Source organism: Anomaloglossus baeobatrachus, chromosome 1 (genome assembly GCF_048569485.1).
Source record: "Anomaloglossus baeobatrachus isolate aAnoBae1 chromosome 1, aAnoBae1.hap1, whole genome shotgun sequence".
NCBI lineage: Eukaryota > Metazoa > Chordata > Amphibia > Anura > Aromobatidae > Anomaloglossus > Anomaloglossus baeobatrachus.
Genome location: NC_134353.1, coordinates 332,530,835 through 332,546,695, shown reverse-complemented (window position 1 = coordinate 332,546,695; position 15,861 = coordinate 332,530,835). Strand labels below are relative to the sequence as shown.

General features: G+C 41.8%; 1 protein-coding gene across 1 annotated transcript in view; it reads left to right on the top strand.

Moving 5' to 3' along the window:
• The window catches only part of CCDC158 (coiled-coil domain containing 158), an 84,843-nt gene that overhangs the window by 37,424 nt on the left and 31,558 nt on the right, over positions 1 to 15,861 (top strand). Inside the window, exons 13-17 of the mRNA XM_075337628.1 lie at positions 3,346 to 3,535; positions 5,383 to 5,535; positions 8,604 to 8,716; positions 8,985 to 9,143; positions 11,292 to 11,384. Of these exons, the coding sequence (XP_075193743.1) occupies positions 3,346 to 3,535; positions 5,383 to 5,535; positions 8,604 to 8,716; positions 8,985 to 9,143; positions 11,292 to 11,384 (708 nt within the window). The remainder of the gene's footprint in view (positions 1 to 3,345; positions 3,536 to 5,382; positions 5,536 to 8,603; positions 8,717 to 8,984; positions 9,144 to 11,291; positions 11,385 to 15,861) is intronic.

Below are 15,861 nucleotides of genomic sequence, written 5' to 3'. Positions count from 1 at the left end.
CTTTTCATTTTCATAAGGGTAACCGGAGAAAATGGACCATATAATATATTGTGCAATTTTCCTTGAGTACACCAATACCACATATGTGGGGAAAAACTACTGTTTATGTGCAGGGCTCAGAAGGGAAGAAGCACCATTTGACTTTTGGAGCACAAAATTAGCTGAAATAGATAGCGTACACCATGTCGTATTTGTAGAGCCCCTGAGGTGCCTAAACAGTGGAAACCCCCAACAAGTGACCCCATTTTGGAAACTAGATCCTCAAGGAGTTGTGGTGAGCACCTTAAACCCTCAGTTGCTTAAATTTACAGAATTTTATAACATTAAGCTGTGAAAATACATTTTTCTCTCAAAATAGTTTTTTAACCTCAATTTTGTTATTTTCACAACAGTAATAGGAGAAAATGGGCAGTACAATTTGTTGTGCAATTACTGCTGAGTAAACCAATCACCTATATGTATTAGAAAACTATTGTTTGGGTGCACAGCAAGGCTCGGAAGGGAAAAATCACCATTTAAATTTTGGAGCACCAATTTAGCTGGATTAGCTTTCAGACGTGTTCTCAAGAAATTCATCTAAGGGTGTAGTGAGCAATTTTAATTCTGATACCACTGGTGTTTCACCAAATTTTATACTATTTGGTGGTGATAAAAAATAATTACATTTTCACCAGTAAAATTTTGTTTTAACCCCAAATTTCAATTTTTACAAGGGGAAATAGGTAAAAAGGCCTCATAATGTGTTACATAATTTCTTCTAAATATGGCAATACCCCACATGTGACTGTACAGTACTGTATGGTCACATAGCAGCTCTCGGGAGGAAAGGAGCGCTATTTGACTGATGGAGCACACATTTTCCTAGAATAGTTTGCAGACTTCATTTGTAGATCCCCAAGTGCCAGAACAGCAGAAACCCCATCAAGTGACCCCATTTTGAAATTTTCACCCCTCTGGCAATTCTATGGGTTTAGTGCCAATTTTCTATCTGGGAAACAGCCGTGGAGTCAAACGCAGTGAATGTTGCAGAATAAAAAATTTGAAATCTGCCATTCTAGTGCCAATACATTGTAGTGTCCATAATATTGTGCCCAGCTCTTTCTTCTGGAGACACACACCCCATGACACCATTGGATCACAGGACAGATGAGAATGCGAGTTCAAAGTAATGCCATCTGCCTAAGTACAGTGAATTTTCCATTCAGAACTTTGTCTGAATCTCGTTTTTCAAAAATTTAGACGTAAACCCCGATGTAAGCGCTCAGCACAGTGTAAATGTGAACCGAGCCTTACTGAAATTTTTGGGAGGCTGAATGAACTTATCTACAGCAGATAAAGAATTGGATTTATTTATTTTTATGCTGTTCACCTTGCGGTATTAGATAGCTCTATTCCTCAGGTCAATATGTTTACAATGATATTTATATATTTTTTTTTAGGTTAGGCTACTGTCACAGTAAAAATAGCTTTTTTACAAATTAAAGGATTTCTACATTACCATATTTTTAAGGCTATATTTTTTTTTATTTTTTTGCAGATAGTCTCTGGGGGTTCTTTTTTTTTTTTTTTTTTGCAGGATGCGTTGGGGTTTGTATTGGTGTCATTTTGTTGTGGGCACAATATTTATTTTATCGCTTTGTATTCTGCTTTTTGAGAGGCAGAATAAATAAGAAACAGCGTATCAGGAATTGTATTTCTTTTTTACACCGTTCATTGTGTTGTAAAAGTGATAATAAAGCTTTATTCTTTAAGTCAGTATGAATACAGAGATACCACGCTTACCTTATTATTTGGACAATAAAATACACTTTTTTTCTCCAAAAATTTTGTATGAAAGTGGTGGTGTGTGTGTCTTATAGTTCGGATGTACCTGGCTGTGGTTGTTAAGATGGGAGGCAGGAGCCGGCGCTAGGGCTAACAGTGTGCCTGCTATTAAAGAAAATTCATATTCTCTGCTCCCCACGCCCATAATTCTGCCCTTCTCAAAAGCACTAAAGCCGGTGCCAAGAGGTGGGCTGCCGGCTTTCTGTAGCTAGGCGGTCATGTGTGGCCGCTATTAAACAGAATAAATATTTACTACTCCCCATGCCAATAATCCTGAGCGTAGGGAGCAGTGATTATTTTGGCAGCTGACATCGGTGTGTAACTGAGCGCGCATGACATTGAAATCATGCGCTGCACTGTTTACACGTTGAAGTCAGTTGGCAGCATAAGACGACGATACTGCGCACCAGAGAAGTGGATGGAAGGCGAGAAGAATTGTTAATTTTTTCATGTGTGCGGTGTGATGATAGGCATGGTCTCACTGCATGGTCTCACTGGCCCTGTAGCTGGCATACCTTAGTTTGTCATGACCAACATCCACCCCACATATCACGGTTGCGGAAGTGCTGCCCCTGGCGAGAGGGGTTATGACATCAGTAACCTTACATGACCTCACCGCTCTCACCGGGTATTGCGGATGCAGAGGGCTGCACCAGATCTGGAGTTTCCCACAAGTGGTGAGGTCATGTAAGGCAACTGACATCACCGCCTGTGGGAAAATCCAAGGCTGACGCTCACCAGCAGGAACCTATGGACCTTCGGTTTGAGAACTTTGTCAGATCAAGATTCCATAAGAATCGATGGGCATTGTAGGATATTACTTGTCGGATTATCGTCGGAACTTCACGGATTTTGTGGTTTAATTAGTGAACAAGGGCATGTGGGGGACACTTTATTCAAATAAAATATTTTTTTTCTTTTGTGTATTTTTTTTTAACCATTCACTTGCTGGGTTAGTAATGGGGATTTCTGAAATACGCCTATCCATTACTAACCTCTTTGCTTGATGCCAGCTATCAATTCATAGCTGATTTTATCCACTTTAACTATAACCCCAATTGCCACTGCATCAGGGCAATGAGGGAGAGCCAGGTAAAGTGCCAAATTTTATGCATCTAATTAATGCGCCACTTCTGGGGCGGCTGCGGACTGCTATTTTTAGGCTGAGAAGGGCCAAATAACCATGTACTTTTCCACCCTGGTAATACCAGCCCCCAGCAGTCTGCTTAACCTTGAATGGTTATCAAAAATGAGGGGACCCCACCCCTGTTTTTTTTGTTTTTGTTTTTTTAAATATTTAAATAATTAAAAACTCAGCATGGGATCCCATCTATTTTTGATAACCAGCCAAGGTAAAGCAGACAGCTGTGGGTTGCAGCCTGTAGCTGTCTGTTTTACCGGCACTTGTTATGATAAATAGGGCGGCAGCCCACGTCATCTTTTTTTCTTTTCTGACAGAATTATCTGCTCAATTGATTACTCAAATATTTAAAACTGATGCTAACAACATTTCATCCATAGGTAAGAGCTGAAAATAGAGAAAAAAGATTAGAGCAGCTGGAAGAACTATGCACCGGATTGGAGCTAGAGAAAAGTAAACTAGCCAATTTCAACACCAAAAAAATTCTGGCTACTAAGAAGGTGAAAAAGGAAAGAGATGAAATTATGGTTGAGCTTTTGGAAACACGGAGTGATCTTGCCAATTTAGCAGGTATGTAAGTATGGGTGTAAATTATGTATAAGACGAAAAGATGCACCAGTAGCAGCTATGTCTAAGCTTGAAAGGAACAAAATATTCATACTGCAGCTTTCTTTTTTACCCCGTAAAACCGGACATGGTGGATTTTTACACTGCTGAATGATACAGAATATAGATATACAGTATATCTATATAATTAGTAGGAAAAAAGGGTATTAATTCATCAGCTGCTATATACTGTATATAAAAAAAGAAATCTAAAACTTTACATTTATTTGGATTAACTAGGGGAAAATAATCCAGACATCTGGTCTACGCATTTCAAGTAAAACACTCAATCATGCATAGTCATGATTAAGAGCATTTTGCTCGAAATGCGTAGACCAGACTTCTGAACACCTTATGCAGTGATTTTCATTTTCCCCAGTTTTTAATGTTAATCCAACATAAGTTTTAGATTTTTTTTGTTTTGATAGATGAACACTAGTGATGAGCAAATATATTGGGCACTATTTGTTTCTCACAAGAATTTGAAGGCATTGTTACTCATAGGTCCATGGTTATAGGGATCTCCCAAGCCTCAAAGTAGCAGACTGAAACCGCCCCACAATTGGTGCATCCATTAGATGCGCCAATTGCCTTGGTTTGGTGGCAATCGGGGTAATATATGAGTTTTATGTCAGCTGTGATTTGTCAAAAACCACTGCTGCCATCAAGCCCTTGGTTGGTAATGGAGAGGTGTCTATGAGACCCCTCCCCACCCATTAAAAAGAAGAAAAAAAAAAAACACAAAAAATCCTTTTTTTTAAAAAATAAAGCACACCTTCTTTCACCAATTTATTAACCCTAAAACACCCCCGCAGGTCCAACGTAATCCACATGAGGTCCCATGATGATCCTGGTTCTGCTACATCCAGAGGCTGCAGTGATGGAAAACGCGAACGATCACTGCAGTTCCTGGAACAATCTCCCTGCTGAATTCCTTCAAAAAGGGTGGATGCTAGTGTAACCCAGCAGAATTACAGTTGTATTGGAGGAAAAGGGTGATCACACCAAATGTTGATTTGATTTTGTTTTCTCTCTTGTTCATTCACTTCGCATTTTAATAAATTGATAAAAATAAACACTTAAGGCTACTTTACACACTGCGATATCGATCCCGATATCGCTAGTGTGGGTACCCGCCCCCATCTGTTGCGCGACACGGGCAAATCGCTGCCCGTGTCGCACAACAGCCGTCACACATACATACCTGTCCGGCGACGTCGCTGTGACGGGCGAACCGCCTCCTTTCTAAGGGGGCGGTCCGTGCGGCGTCACAGCGACGTCACTGAACCGCCGCCCAATAGTAGCGGAGGGGCGGAGCTGAGCGGGACGTAACATCCCGCCCACCTCCTTCCTTCCTCATAGCGGCCGGGAGGCAGGTAAGGGGAGCTTCCTCGTTCCTGCGGCGTCACACGCAGCGATGTGTGCTGCCGCAGGAACGAGGAACAACCTCGTTACTGCTGCAGTAACGAGATTTGAGAATGGACCCCCATGTCGCCGATTAGCGATTTTGCACGTTTTTGCAACGATGCAAAATCGCTTATCGGTGTCACATGCAACGGCATCGCTAATGCGGCCGGATGTGCGTCACCAATTCCGTGACCCCAACGACTCCGCATTAGCGATGTCGCAGCGTGTAAAGCCCGCTTTACCTTGCATTTTCTATAACTTTTGCTAAGTACTGTATACATCAGATGGAACCATTAATGTTCAGTTGTCAATGCGTAATTCAAATATGTGGGATGCGAAAGAGTATAAATTCTCATGGCAGAAATAAAAAACCACAACAAAACTTGTGATTTTGTATTGCACAGAGGACTATGAAGCGCTGAAAAGAAAATGTGAGAACCAGACAAGAGGGAAAGAGAACACGACTACAATACTTAAAATGCAACTAAAAGCAGCAATGGTTGAACTGGAGCAAACAAAAAATACTCTGAACACTGTGGAAGATTGTGATGGTCATGGTGAGAATTCCTGTTTGTTGAATGATTCTTACAGGAAATGTACACTTTTACACCAGCCGCTTTCACTATTTGTTACAATTATATATATATGCTCAGTGGGCATTGTTTCCCTTCTCCTTTCTCTAAATATTTTAGTTTGTGTCTTCACTCCCCTATGATTACCAAATTGTCTGGAGTGAAAAAAATGCCAAATTTGTACAAAACTATACATTGCTTTAACTAAAATGATTAAAGTTGTAATTTGCCTTTTTTTTGTAGCACAGCTACCTCTGCCAAGGTGGTGTAAAACACTAAAGACTTCTCTAAAATATTTTATGTTATTCTATGCTTTTCTGAACACAATCATTAGTGTCTGCGGCATTTAGTGATACACGTTCATTCATTCATTGACTGCAGTTCACTGCCATTCATATATGTTAGACGTCAATGAATTCATCAAGTTAAAAAAAAATTACATATGTTTTGGCATGTCATGTCTCCCATTGTTTTGTTTCTGTTTTTTTTTTTTTTTTTTAGTGAAAGAACAGGACATGAAAGGTTTTGAAAACTTTAAAGGAAACCTGTCTCCAGGTTTTTGCCTTATAACCTGTGGCCAGCACCAGTAAGCCCCTATATACTGTATTCCAGAATACTGTATATAAGATCCCAGGCCACCCTGTAAGAACCTAAAAAACACCTTTATAATACTCATGTAGGAGTTGGACGGGTGGGATGGGCATCGAAGGTCGCGATCTGGTGCCTCCTCCATCTTGTGCAGTAGCTGTCCTCCGTCCCAACCTCATGTGGATGACGTTTCCTTTGTCTCCCACATAGAGGCCTCCATTGCAGTTCTGTGCAGGCGCACTTTGATTTGCTCTGCTGAGGACAGAGCTAAGTACTGTAATGCACAGGCACGAGGAAGGTCAAAAACCATCCACGTATGTGCACTACAGTACTTTGATTTTCCCTCAGCTGGGCAGATCAAAGTACGCATGTTCAGGAGTGCAATGGCAGATTTTGTGTGAATGACATAGGACACGTCATCCACACGGGGCTGGAAAGAAGGACAGCGATCGCACAAGATGGAGTCGACACTGGACTGGACTGAGAGCAGCGACACCCATTGGACCGGACCGCCCGCAGATGAGTATTAGGGCAAGCACGCAATTTGCGTTTCCACTGCTTTTTTGGTCCTTTTTGAGAAGCACCTTTTTTCTGCCTAAATGCATCCGTTTTGATTTTCCAGCAAAGACAATGGAAACTGTTGATTTTCAGACCGCACTTTGCGTTTTAAAACACTGCGTTTAATTTGCATAATTTTGTGGCAAAAACCATGCGTTCAAAGAAGGAGCATGTCAATTGTTTTTGCCATTTTGGGTGCATTTTGCTAACATTGAAGTCAATGAGAAATGGCAAAAAACAAGATTCCTTCAAATTCCTGCGTTTTACCTGCTTTTTCAGTGCAGAAAACAAGCATTTTGGACTTCCAAAACGCATGCTTTTCGAACATCAAAATAATGATTTCTTATGTCCCTTTACACACACACATAATCCGACAATTAAATTTGAGAAAAATATGCATTTATTGCTATTTTAGTGATAAAATGTAAATTACCGCTATAATTTTATGAAATATATCTATTTTCATTATTTTTTCCATTAATATTGATTTGTGCCGTTTTTTTTTCTCTTTTTTCATTGTGTTTGATTGCTTAAACTTTATTTAGCAGTGTATTGATGTTCAAAACGCATCTGTCAAAACGCAGATGAAAAACCATGTGAAAAGCGCTGAAAACGCATCTAAAACTTAGTAAATACGCATGCGTTTTCAGCGCTAAAGTTCTGAAAAAGGCAACTTTGATCAAATCAATTAAGCCCAAAACGTGCGTTTAGAACTGCAAGTTGGTGAACGCAAAGTGCGTGCTTGCCCTTATAAAGGTCTTTTTTTATATTATACAGAGTAGCGGCCTGGGCTCTTATATACAGTATTCTAGAATGCTGTATATAGGGACTTACTGGTGGTGGCCGCAGCTTATAAGGGAAAATCCTGGTGACAGGTTCCCTTTAAGATACTGGCATTTACTCTCCATAGCTGAATGAATGTATAAATGGTAGTGAATTGAAGTGAATCCCATATATGCCAGAGACATTATTGATTGTACTGAGAAGAGCATATTCAATCGTATGGTATAAGTATTAATTGTCAATAAAAATAAAATGCAATATGTAGTGTGATGGATGTTTTTTATATTATTTGGTAATAATTATTTACCTGTTCCCCACTAGTATACAATTTTCTATTTAGTTGAGTTTCCCCCTACCTCTCTTAATGGAGAGGACATTACTGTGACTTCTGTGAAAATATAGCATTCTGTCTTAGTAGGGGATTAATATATTAGTGCAGGTCTGCATGGAGTCTTTGAACTCCAAATCATAGGAAATTTGCAAACTTACCATTTTTTTTGCATATCAGTTTTTTTTATTAAAATGAGAAAAATATAGCGCTTTTTTTTTTTCCAAATCAGCACCCTGTAGGTTGTGTTTGGTATTGCAACTCAACACTACGCATTTCACTTCAATAGCACCATGTTGTAATGACAAAAGCAACCCATGCAGTTACATAGGTGTGGCGCTGATTATGAAAAATAAAGACAGGCATTACTTTCTACTGCTCAGATAACCACTTCTTAAATGCTATATTCTACCTTGTAAATAAACACCTTATACTTATCTCCCGCTTCGGCACTGATCCAGCGATGTCGGTGGCACACATTATTGTTATGCCATGTGAGCCCAGCAGTGACAAATGGGCTGCAGTGCTCTCACTTACTCCGGACGTCCAAGGGTTATCCACAGAATGTGAGAGCATGACCGCTGATTGGCTGCAGGAGTCACAAGGCATAACAATGTCACACGAGCCTCGGGAGATACGGACTGTCATTACTTTAATGACACTGGTACGGGAAGTGAGTATAATATGTTTGCATTCTACAAGGTTAAATATAATATTTAATAAGGGGTTGTTATAGTAGTGGACAACCCCTTTAAGAATATACACAGATTTCTGTTTCCTTTATGTGTATTTTCAGCTGTTAAAATTGCAACCAGAATGCAGAAGAAAATCACTGTCAAGAGGGAGCAAATTGATATGTTACAGAGCAGAGTACATTTCTTGGAAGAAGCCTTGTCTAATGCTACAAAGGTAACTTTTTATTATTGGAGAATTACATGAAGCATGAGTTATAAAGGCAATTTATTACTTGCTCTATATTAGGCTCTATTCACATTTATCTTCTCCATTTGTATGTTCTTTTTAGGACATGGTGGTAGCTCTTATAGGGCGACTCCTATTCCTGCACAAAGGAATATATAACATAGGGACAGGGGTTGTCTTGTTCAGACAGCAAATTGTAAATCTTTGTTTTTTTAATGTAGACTCCTAATTTCTATTGCTATTCCATTTTTCTTAGGACAAAAATGTTTTAAAAGTGGAACAAAAAACGTTAATGCAGGAGTGTATTCTTGAAGCAACTGGGAGGCAAAAGCTCTCTGAGACCGTTGAGAACCTGAAGACTGAGAATAATACTCTTAAAGAGAATTTAACAAGGACAGAAGCTGCCCTGGAAAAGGTAACTGAATTTTAATTTATTTTAGGAGCGGGTGTTTCCCTGCGTCCTCTGATAACTGTGAATGGAGGTTTGGATGGTGAGACGTATCTGATAACTGTGGATAGACGTTTGGATGGTGAGACGTATCAAGGCATAGTGTCCGAACAAGTTCTTCCTTTACTGTGCACCATGCCACAGATTTCTTATAGTCATGGATTGATTCCAGAGACATTACAGCTTATTTTATGAGTTGGGGATTCCTTGTGTTCTCTGATAACTGTGGATGGACGTTTGGATGCTCGGACGTATCTAGGCATAGTGGCCTAACAAGTTCGTCCCTTCCTGTGCACCATGCCACAAATGTCTTAAGCAGGCTTTACACGCAACGACATCACTAACGAGATGTCGTTGGGGTCACGGAATTTGTGACGCACATCCGGCCTCGTTAGCGACATCGTTACGTGTGAAACGCAGGAACAACCTGTTAACGATCAAAATTACTTACCAAATCGTTGATCGTTGTCCTGTAGTTCCTATCCCAATTATCGTTGCTGTTGCAGGACGCAGGTTGTTCGTCGTTCCTGCAGCAGCACACATCGCTATGTGTGACACCGCAGGAACGAGGAACGACATCGTACCTGCGGCCGCTGCCAATGAGGAAGGAAGGAGGTGGGCGGGATGTTACGGCCGCTTATCTCCGCCCCTCCGCTTCTATTGGGCGGCCGCTTAATGACGCAGTTGTGACTCCGAACGAACCGCCCCCTTAGAAAGGAGGCGGTTCACCGGCCACAGCGACGTCATTAGGCAGGTAAGTATGTGTGACAGGTGTAAGAGATGTTGTGCGCCATGGGCAGCGATGTCGCCCGTGACGCACAACCGACGGGGGAGGGTGCAATTGGCAGCGACATCGCTAGCGATGTCACTGTGTGTAAAGCCCGCTTTAGTCACGGATTAGTTCCAGAAACATTACAGCTTATTTTATGAGTTTGTGATTCCCTGCATCCTCTGATAATTGTGGATGGACGTTTAGATGGTGGGACATGTCTGGGCATAGTGGCCAAACAAGTTCATCCCTTCCTGTGCACCATGCCACAAATGTCTTATAGTCATGGATTAATTCCAGAAACATTACAGCTTATTTTATGAGTGGGTGATTCCCTGTGTCCTCTGATAACTGTGGGCTGGACATTTGGATGATGGGATGTATCTAGGTATTCTGGCTGAGCAAGTTAATCCCTTCTTGTGCGCAAGGTAACAGATGTCTTCGTCACAGATTGGTTCCAGAAACATTACAGCTTATTTTATGAGTGGGAGTGATTCTCTGTGTCCTTTGATAACTGTGGATGGACGCTTGGATGGTGGGACGTGTCTGCATAGTGCCCGAACAAGTTCATCCCTTCTTGTGCACAAGGCCACAAATATCTTATAGTCATGGTTTGGTTCCAGAAACATTACAGCTAGTTTTCCATGCTGCAATGTACTTCACAATGCCGAGTTCAACAAAGCTTCCTTCGAATTTGTGGAAATTACAAGACGTTATCATACCAGGTATAGTTCTGTCACATGATGGACACGATTGGCGCCAGTCGGAGACTTAGCTTAGTTTATGAATATAGACATATAGTTAACAGATACAGTATACATTATATAAATAATTGTAACAAAATAATTGCATACACTTTATATAAATCCATTTAGTAATGATATTAACACTATAGTGTAAAGATAAGTCCAGATGGAAGCATGGAATGAACCCAACCTGGACCACTAAACAGTGTAATGTTCTGCACACTTTCTACATTTGGCCAGAGCTGGAAACAGCTGATCAGTCGGGATGCCTTGTGTTGGACCCCCACCAAGGTGATATGGATGATCCATCTCAAACATAAGTTGTCCATATTATAGTACTGTAAAACTCCTTTAATGGCCGGTTTCTAGTATGGTATGCAGATATAATGTATAAAAGCAGCTTATTTGTAGTGTGTAAATAAGGCACTATCCTTGTATTCAATGATGAAAGTATCATATGAGGCAGTATGTTATAAATTAATTTCACACGTCTGAAATATCAAAAGGAAATGTTTTCAAGTATTTACATTCATTAATACATATGTGAATACATGAGTGAACGCTCACTTAGACTGATGTCTTTGCATCTATGCATTGCAGACTATGCTACAGTTATCAGAATGCCAAGCAGTAATTCAGCTCCTGGAGCAAGAAGCAATGCGTCTGAGGTTACAGCATACCTTGGACTTACAGGCAAGTAATAATATAATGTCATATTCTTGTTTTCAAAATGATATACTGCAATGGTAAATCATATGTAAGTCTGTGTTATCCAATCTGGTATATGATTGCCGTACTGTACGCTCTTCAATAGTCTCTGTACTAAATATGAGTGTTTAGTACGACTTCTATTGCATGCCATTTGAGATCCATAGGAACACATTAGAAGAGATTTACCAAACCTGGTTCCAAAGGAAAAGTAATGGAGCTAACAACCAATCTGATTATTTTAAAATCCAATCATAGATACAGTGAATATAAAAAGTGTACACGGTATATGCCGCCTCCGTGCCAGCAGCCAGGCTGCTCGGATCCGGATCCGCGGTGGCTCGAGGGGTCTCCAGACCCGGGGTATTTACAGAGGATTGTGTTAGAGTTTGTGACGCCACCCGTGGTATGTGGTAATGTGGAGTACCACCGCTGCAGTTGGGAGTACCCGGTGGTGATGGAATGGGGGCAGCCAGGTGTTGGAACCCTCCACGGGTAGGGGGGATGCCACGGGACTCTGTTATGGTGAGGGGGAAGTGCCGTTGGGTGCGAAGGGGGTCACTTGCGTACTCACTCAGTCCATTAAGCTGACACCGACAACTGGATAAACCAAAGTTCTGGATACCGCAACCACTGAGGGGAGCTAGTTCGTGTCCTGTCCCCAATGGTGCTGCCTGGTGATCCATGACCTGCCTCCTGGCACTAAGTTTACTTCTCTGTTGGTCCTAGTAGTATGGAACTTGCCGGGTCCCGCTCCCCACTATGGCTAAGTGTGGGAGTTTGCTCTCAGGGTTCACGCTTGGGATTTTCTTTACCGTTTGAGTGGAAAGTCCTATCCCCCTTGTTGTGCTTGGACCCCGATTTTGGCGCGGGGGTAGAGCGGATCTTGAAGGCTCTGCTCTCGTCGGGTAAATTGTCAGGTTGCCTGAAGCTACTACCTTACCTAGGGTTCACGTACCCCGTTGTGCCCTAGTCCCAGCCCGGTGATGGTGCAAGGCTGCCGGCTGTCCTCCTCGACCGTTCCGTGCCCCTTGCCATGATTCCCCTGCGACCAGGGGTCCAGCTCCTCTAGGCCCAGACCACCATCTGCCACCTAGATAGCTTACTAGGAGCCCTGCTCCTGACCTCCTCTCTCCTTCACTTCCAACACAATACTCCCTCTCCTTACACTCCTGACCTCCCCTAACCAACCCCCCAAGTGAGCGACCCTATTCCAGTCAGGCCGTCCACTGGTGTTTCTGGTGGGGCTGGTGCAGAGTGTACCTAGGATTTTGATTAGCTGCTGTAGGCAACACCATGTAGTTGGGGACCCATAACCAAGAAGGAGGTGGATATTGCACGGGAGGGCAGATTGTGCATCAATACCCTGTGACGACCTGATAGTCCAGGGGCGTCACAGGTACACATTATGTATTATATTGCCAAATTTGTCATGTAAAACAATGTGCAATACAGGGTAATATGGTGGTACCGTGTTAGCCAGAAAAATCAATTGAAATACTATGTCCCAAGAATGACAAAAGTATTTTAGGAGTGATACCTTTATAGGCTAACCAGAAAAATCATATTAGCAAGCTTTCAGAGCACAAAGGCTCCTTCTTCAGTAATTCATTTGTAATTTGCCTGAAGAAGGAGCCTGTGTGCTCCGAAAGCTTGCTAATATGATTTTTCTGGTTAGCCTATAAAGGTATCACTCCTAAAATACTTTTGTCATTCTTGGGACATAGTATTTCAATTCATGTAAAACAAATAATTTCAACTTAAATATTTTCAGAATTTTTTCCAATTTTAATGTCACTCGTAATTTGTACAATGCAAATGAAAAACAAACTGCAAACTTTTGTGGTGGAAAAATAAGAACTAAAATACTGTGGTTGCATAAATATGCACACCCTTAAACTAATTCTTTGTTGATGTATCCTTTGAATGTTCAGTCTTTTTGAGACAGTCTATCAGCATGACACATCTAGCATTTGAAATCTTTCCCCACTTTTCCTAAGGCCGGGGTCACACTTGAAATACATACAGCGGAGCCGCTCCTGGCAGAAGACAAGCCAGCCGCTTCGGGCAGTACTTACACGCAAGTGTGACTCCAGCCTTATAGTTGCAAATCTGTCAGATTTAGGTCACCCACAGATTTTCGATTAAATTCAGGTCTGGGCTCTGGCAGGGACATTCCAAAATTTTTATCTTTTTTCACTGAAGCCATTATTTTTTAATATGAAGGTATGCTTAGTCATTGTGGTGCTGAAAGGTGATTTTTAGCAGCGGTCTGAAGATTTTAAAGCAAAATTGACTGATACTTGGAACTGTTCATTATTTCCTCCACCTTCAGTAAAGCCAAAGTTTACGCTGCCAAAAAACAGTCTTAGGCCCGTTTCACACGTCAGTGAAAAACACAGACGTTTTTCACTGGCGTGTAAAACACGCACATGTCCCTGCGTGTGCCGAAAATCACGGCACACGTGGGTTGTCTAAGTGCAATCCGGGCTCCATTCTCCGTGGCCCGTGATTGCACTTAGAGATTCACTCACCTGCGCCCGCTCCCGCTCTCCATGGTGCTGAATCCTCCCGCGACGCAGCATCCGGCTGGCGGTGACCCCCGCAGCAGCTGCTTCCGGGTCGGTTGTGTCGCGCATAATGAATATGCGCGACAGTAATCAGCCGGCACAGAAGGAGCAGGGAGAACGGGCTGCAGAGGACATCGCTGGACGCCGGGTGAGTTAAAATGTTTATTATTTTAAAAGCACGTTTTTTTCTGGCACGTGTTTCATGGACCACACCACTGCGTGGTCCGTGGAACATCAGTGATGCCAGAAAAAAATGGACATGTCTCCGTGCGGCAATCACGCACACGCGGGTACGCCGCACGGAGACACGTGCAGTGAAAAATCACTGACGTGTGAGCAGACCCATTCATTAGAATGGGTCTGCGTATGTCAGTGATTCTGGTACGTTTAAAAAAAAGCACAAACGTACCAGAATCACTGACATGTGAAAGGGGCCTTAAAGGAAAATGCTACTTCTGCCATGCTTCACTGTGGGTATGGTGCTCATTTAGTGAGGGGCAGTGTTGGCTTTGCACCAAATTACAAACTGCAAATTGTCAAAAAGCTCAACCTTGGTCTCATTAGACTATAACACATTTTCTCAAATGCTTTTGACAGACTTCATGCAGGTTTTGGCAAAACAACCAGGTTTGAATATTTTTCTTTGTAAGAAACAGCTTCCATCTAGCCACTCTACCCCACAAAAAAAGGCATATGAATAAAATAGGAGAGTGTCACCTGCAGCACACAACCAGTACTTGACAGAAATTGTTGTTCTTTTAATGTTGGTCTAGGCCTCTTGGCGGCGCCACAGATGTTTTTTTCTTCTTGTCTTTTCATCAATTTTTGAGGGACATCTAGTTCAAGGTATTGTCAGTGTTGCATAGTATGTCTAATGTCTGGGAAATTTTTTGTACCCTTCTTCTGACTGATAACTTTCAACAATAAGATCCCTACGCTGTGTTGTAAGCTGTTTACGGACCATGGTTTTTGCTTTAAAATGCAACTAAGAAAATGTTAAGTAAATTTTACTGGAACAGCTAAATTTTATATGGGATTAACCCCTTCACGACCGGGACGTACCCATACATCCTAAATCATGAAAGGGTAATCACTGCTGGCTGCTGCAATGAGCCTGCAGCGATCCCCATACATGTCAGCTGATTTGAACAGCTGACATAAGTGCCTCGCAGGCGCAGGTGGAGCAGGTAACGTGGACTTACCTGCTGCCATCGAAGCCAATGGTTGCCATGGTAGCACAGGGTCATGTGATGACTCCTGTGCTATTATGACTCCCTTCCTATTTCAGCCGGAGAGTTGCTTTCTTTGGTGATGCTTTAATGTGCAAATGTTACAAAATTCAAATACAGTCCATAATTCAATCCGACGTTTCGGCCTACAATTTGGCCTTCATCAAGGATTTATCTATAAACATAACGTGAATGTAGGGTATTCACATGAAGAATGGGATATGATAAAGACTTTATAACCTCTAACCAAGGTAGAGTTAGGTATATTGTGTGTAAATTTCAAGATTTATTGATTGAGGGGGGGAATCTGGCGCATGAATTACATGGTCAGAGTATGTTACCTTGTACTTAAGTAGGATTCCAAGCTAGCAGCATTGGACCAATTGGGGGCTATGGACAAGGAGTGTGAAGACCTGTGCACAGACAGAATCCCAGGCTGAGATAAATGAATGAATCAGCGGAGAGTCACAAAATTATGTGTGGACCTAAGGACTAAGGAGACATTAACGTGGTGGTGTTTATAGCATTCAATATATGAAGACGTGAGGTAGCCACGCTGTAAAGGTGACTCCAGTATCATAGGGGTTACAATAAGGATTCCTAATATTTTAAAGGTATTGTTCAAGCATACGGCTTCATCTGTCTGCTAGAAAGGAGGAGAAT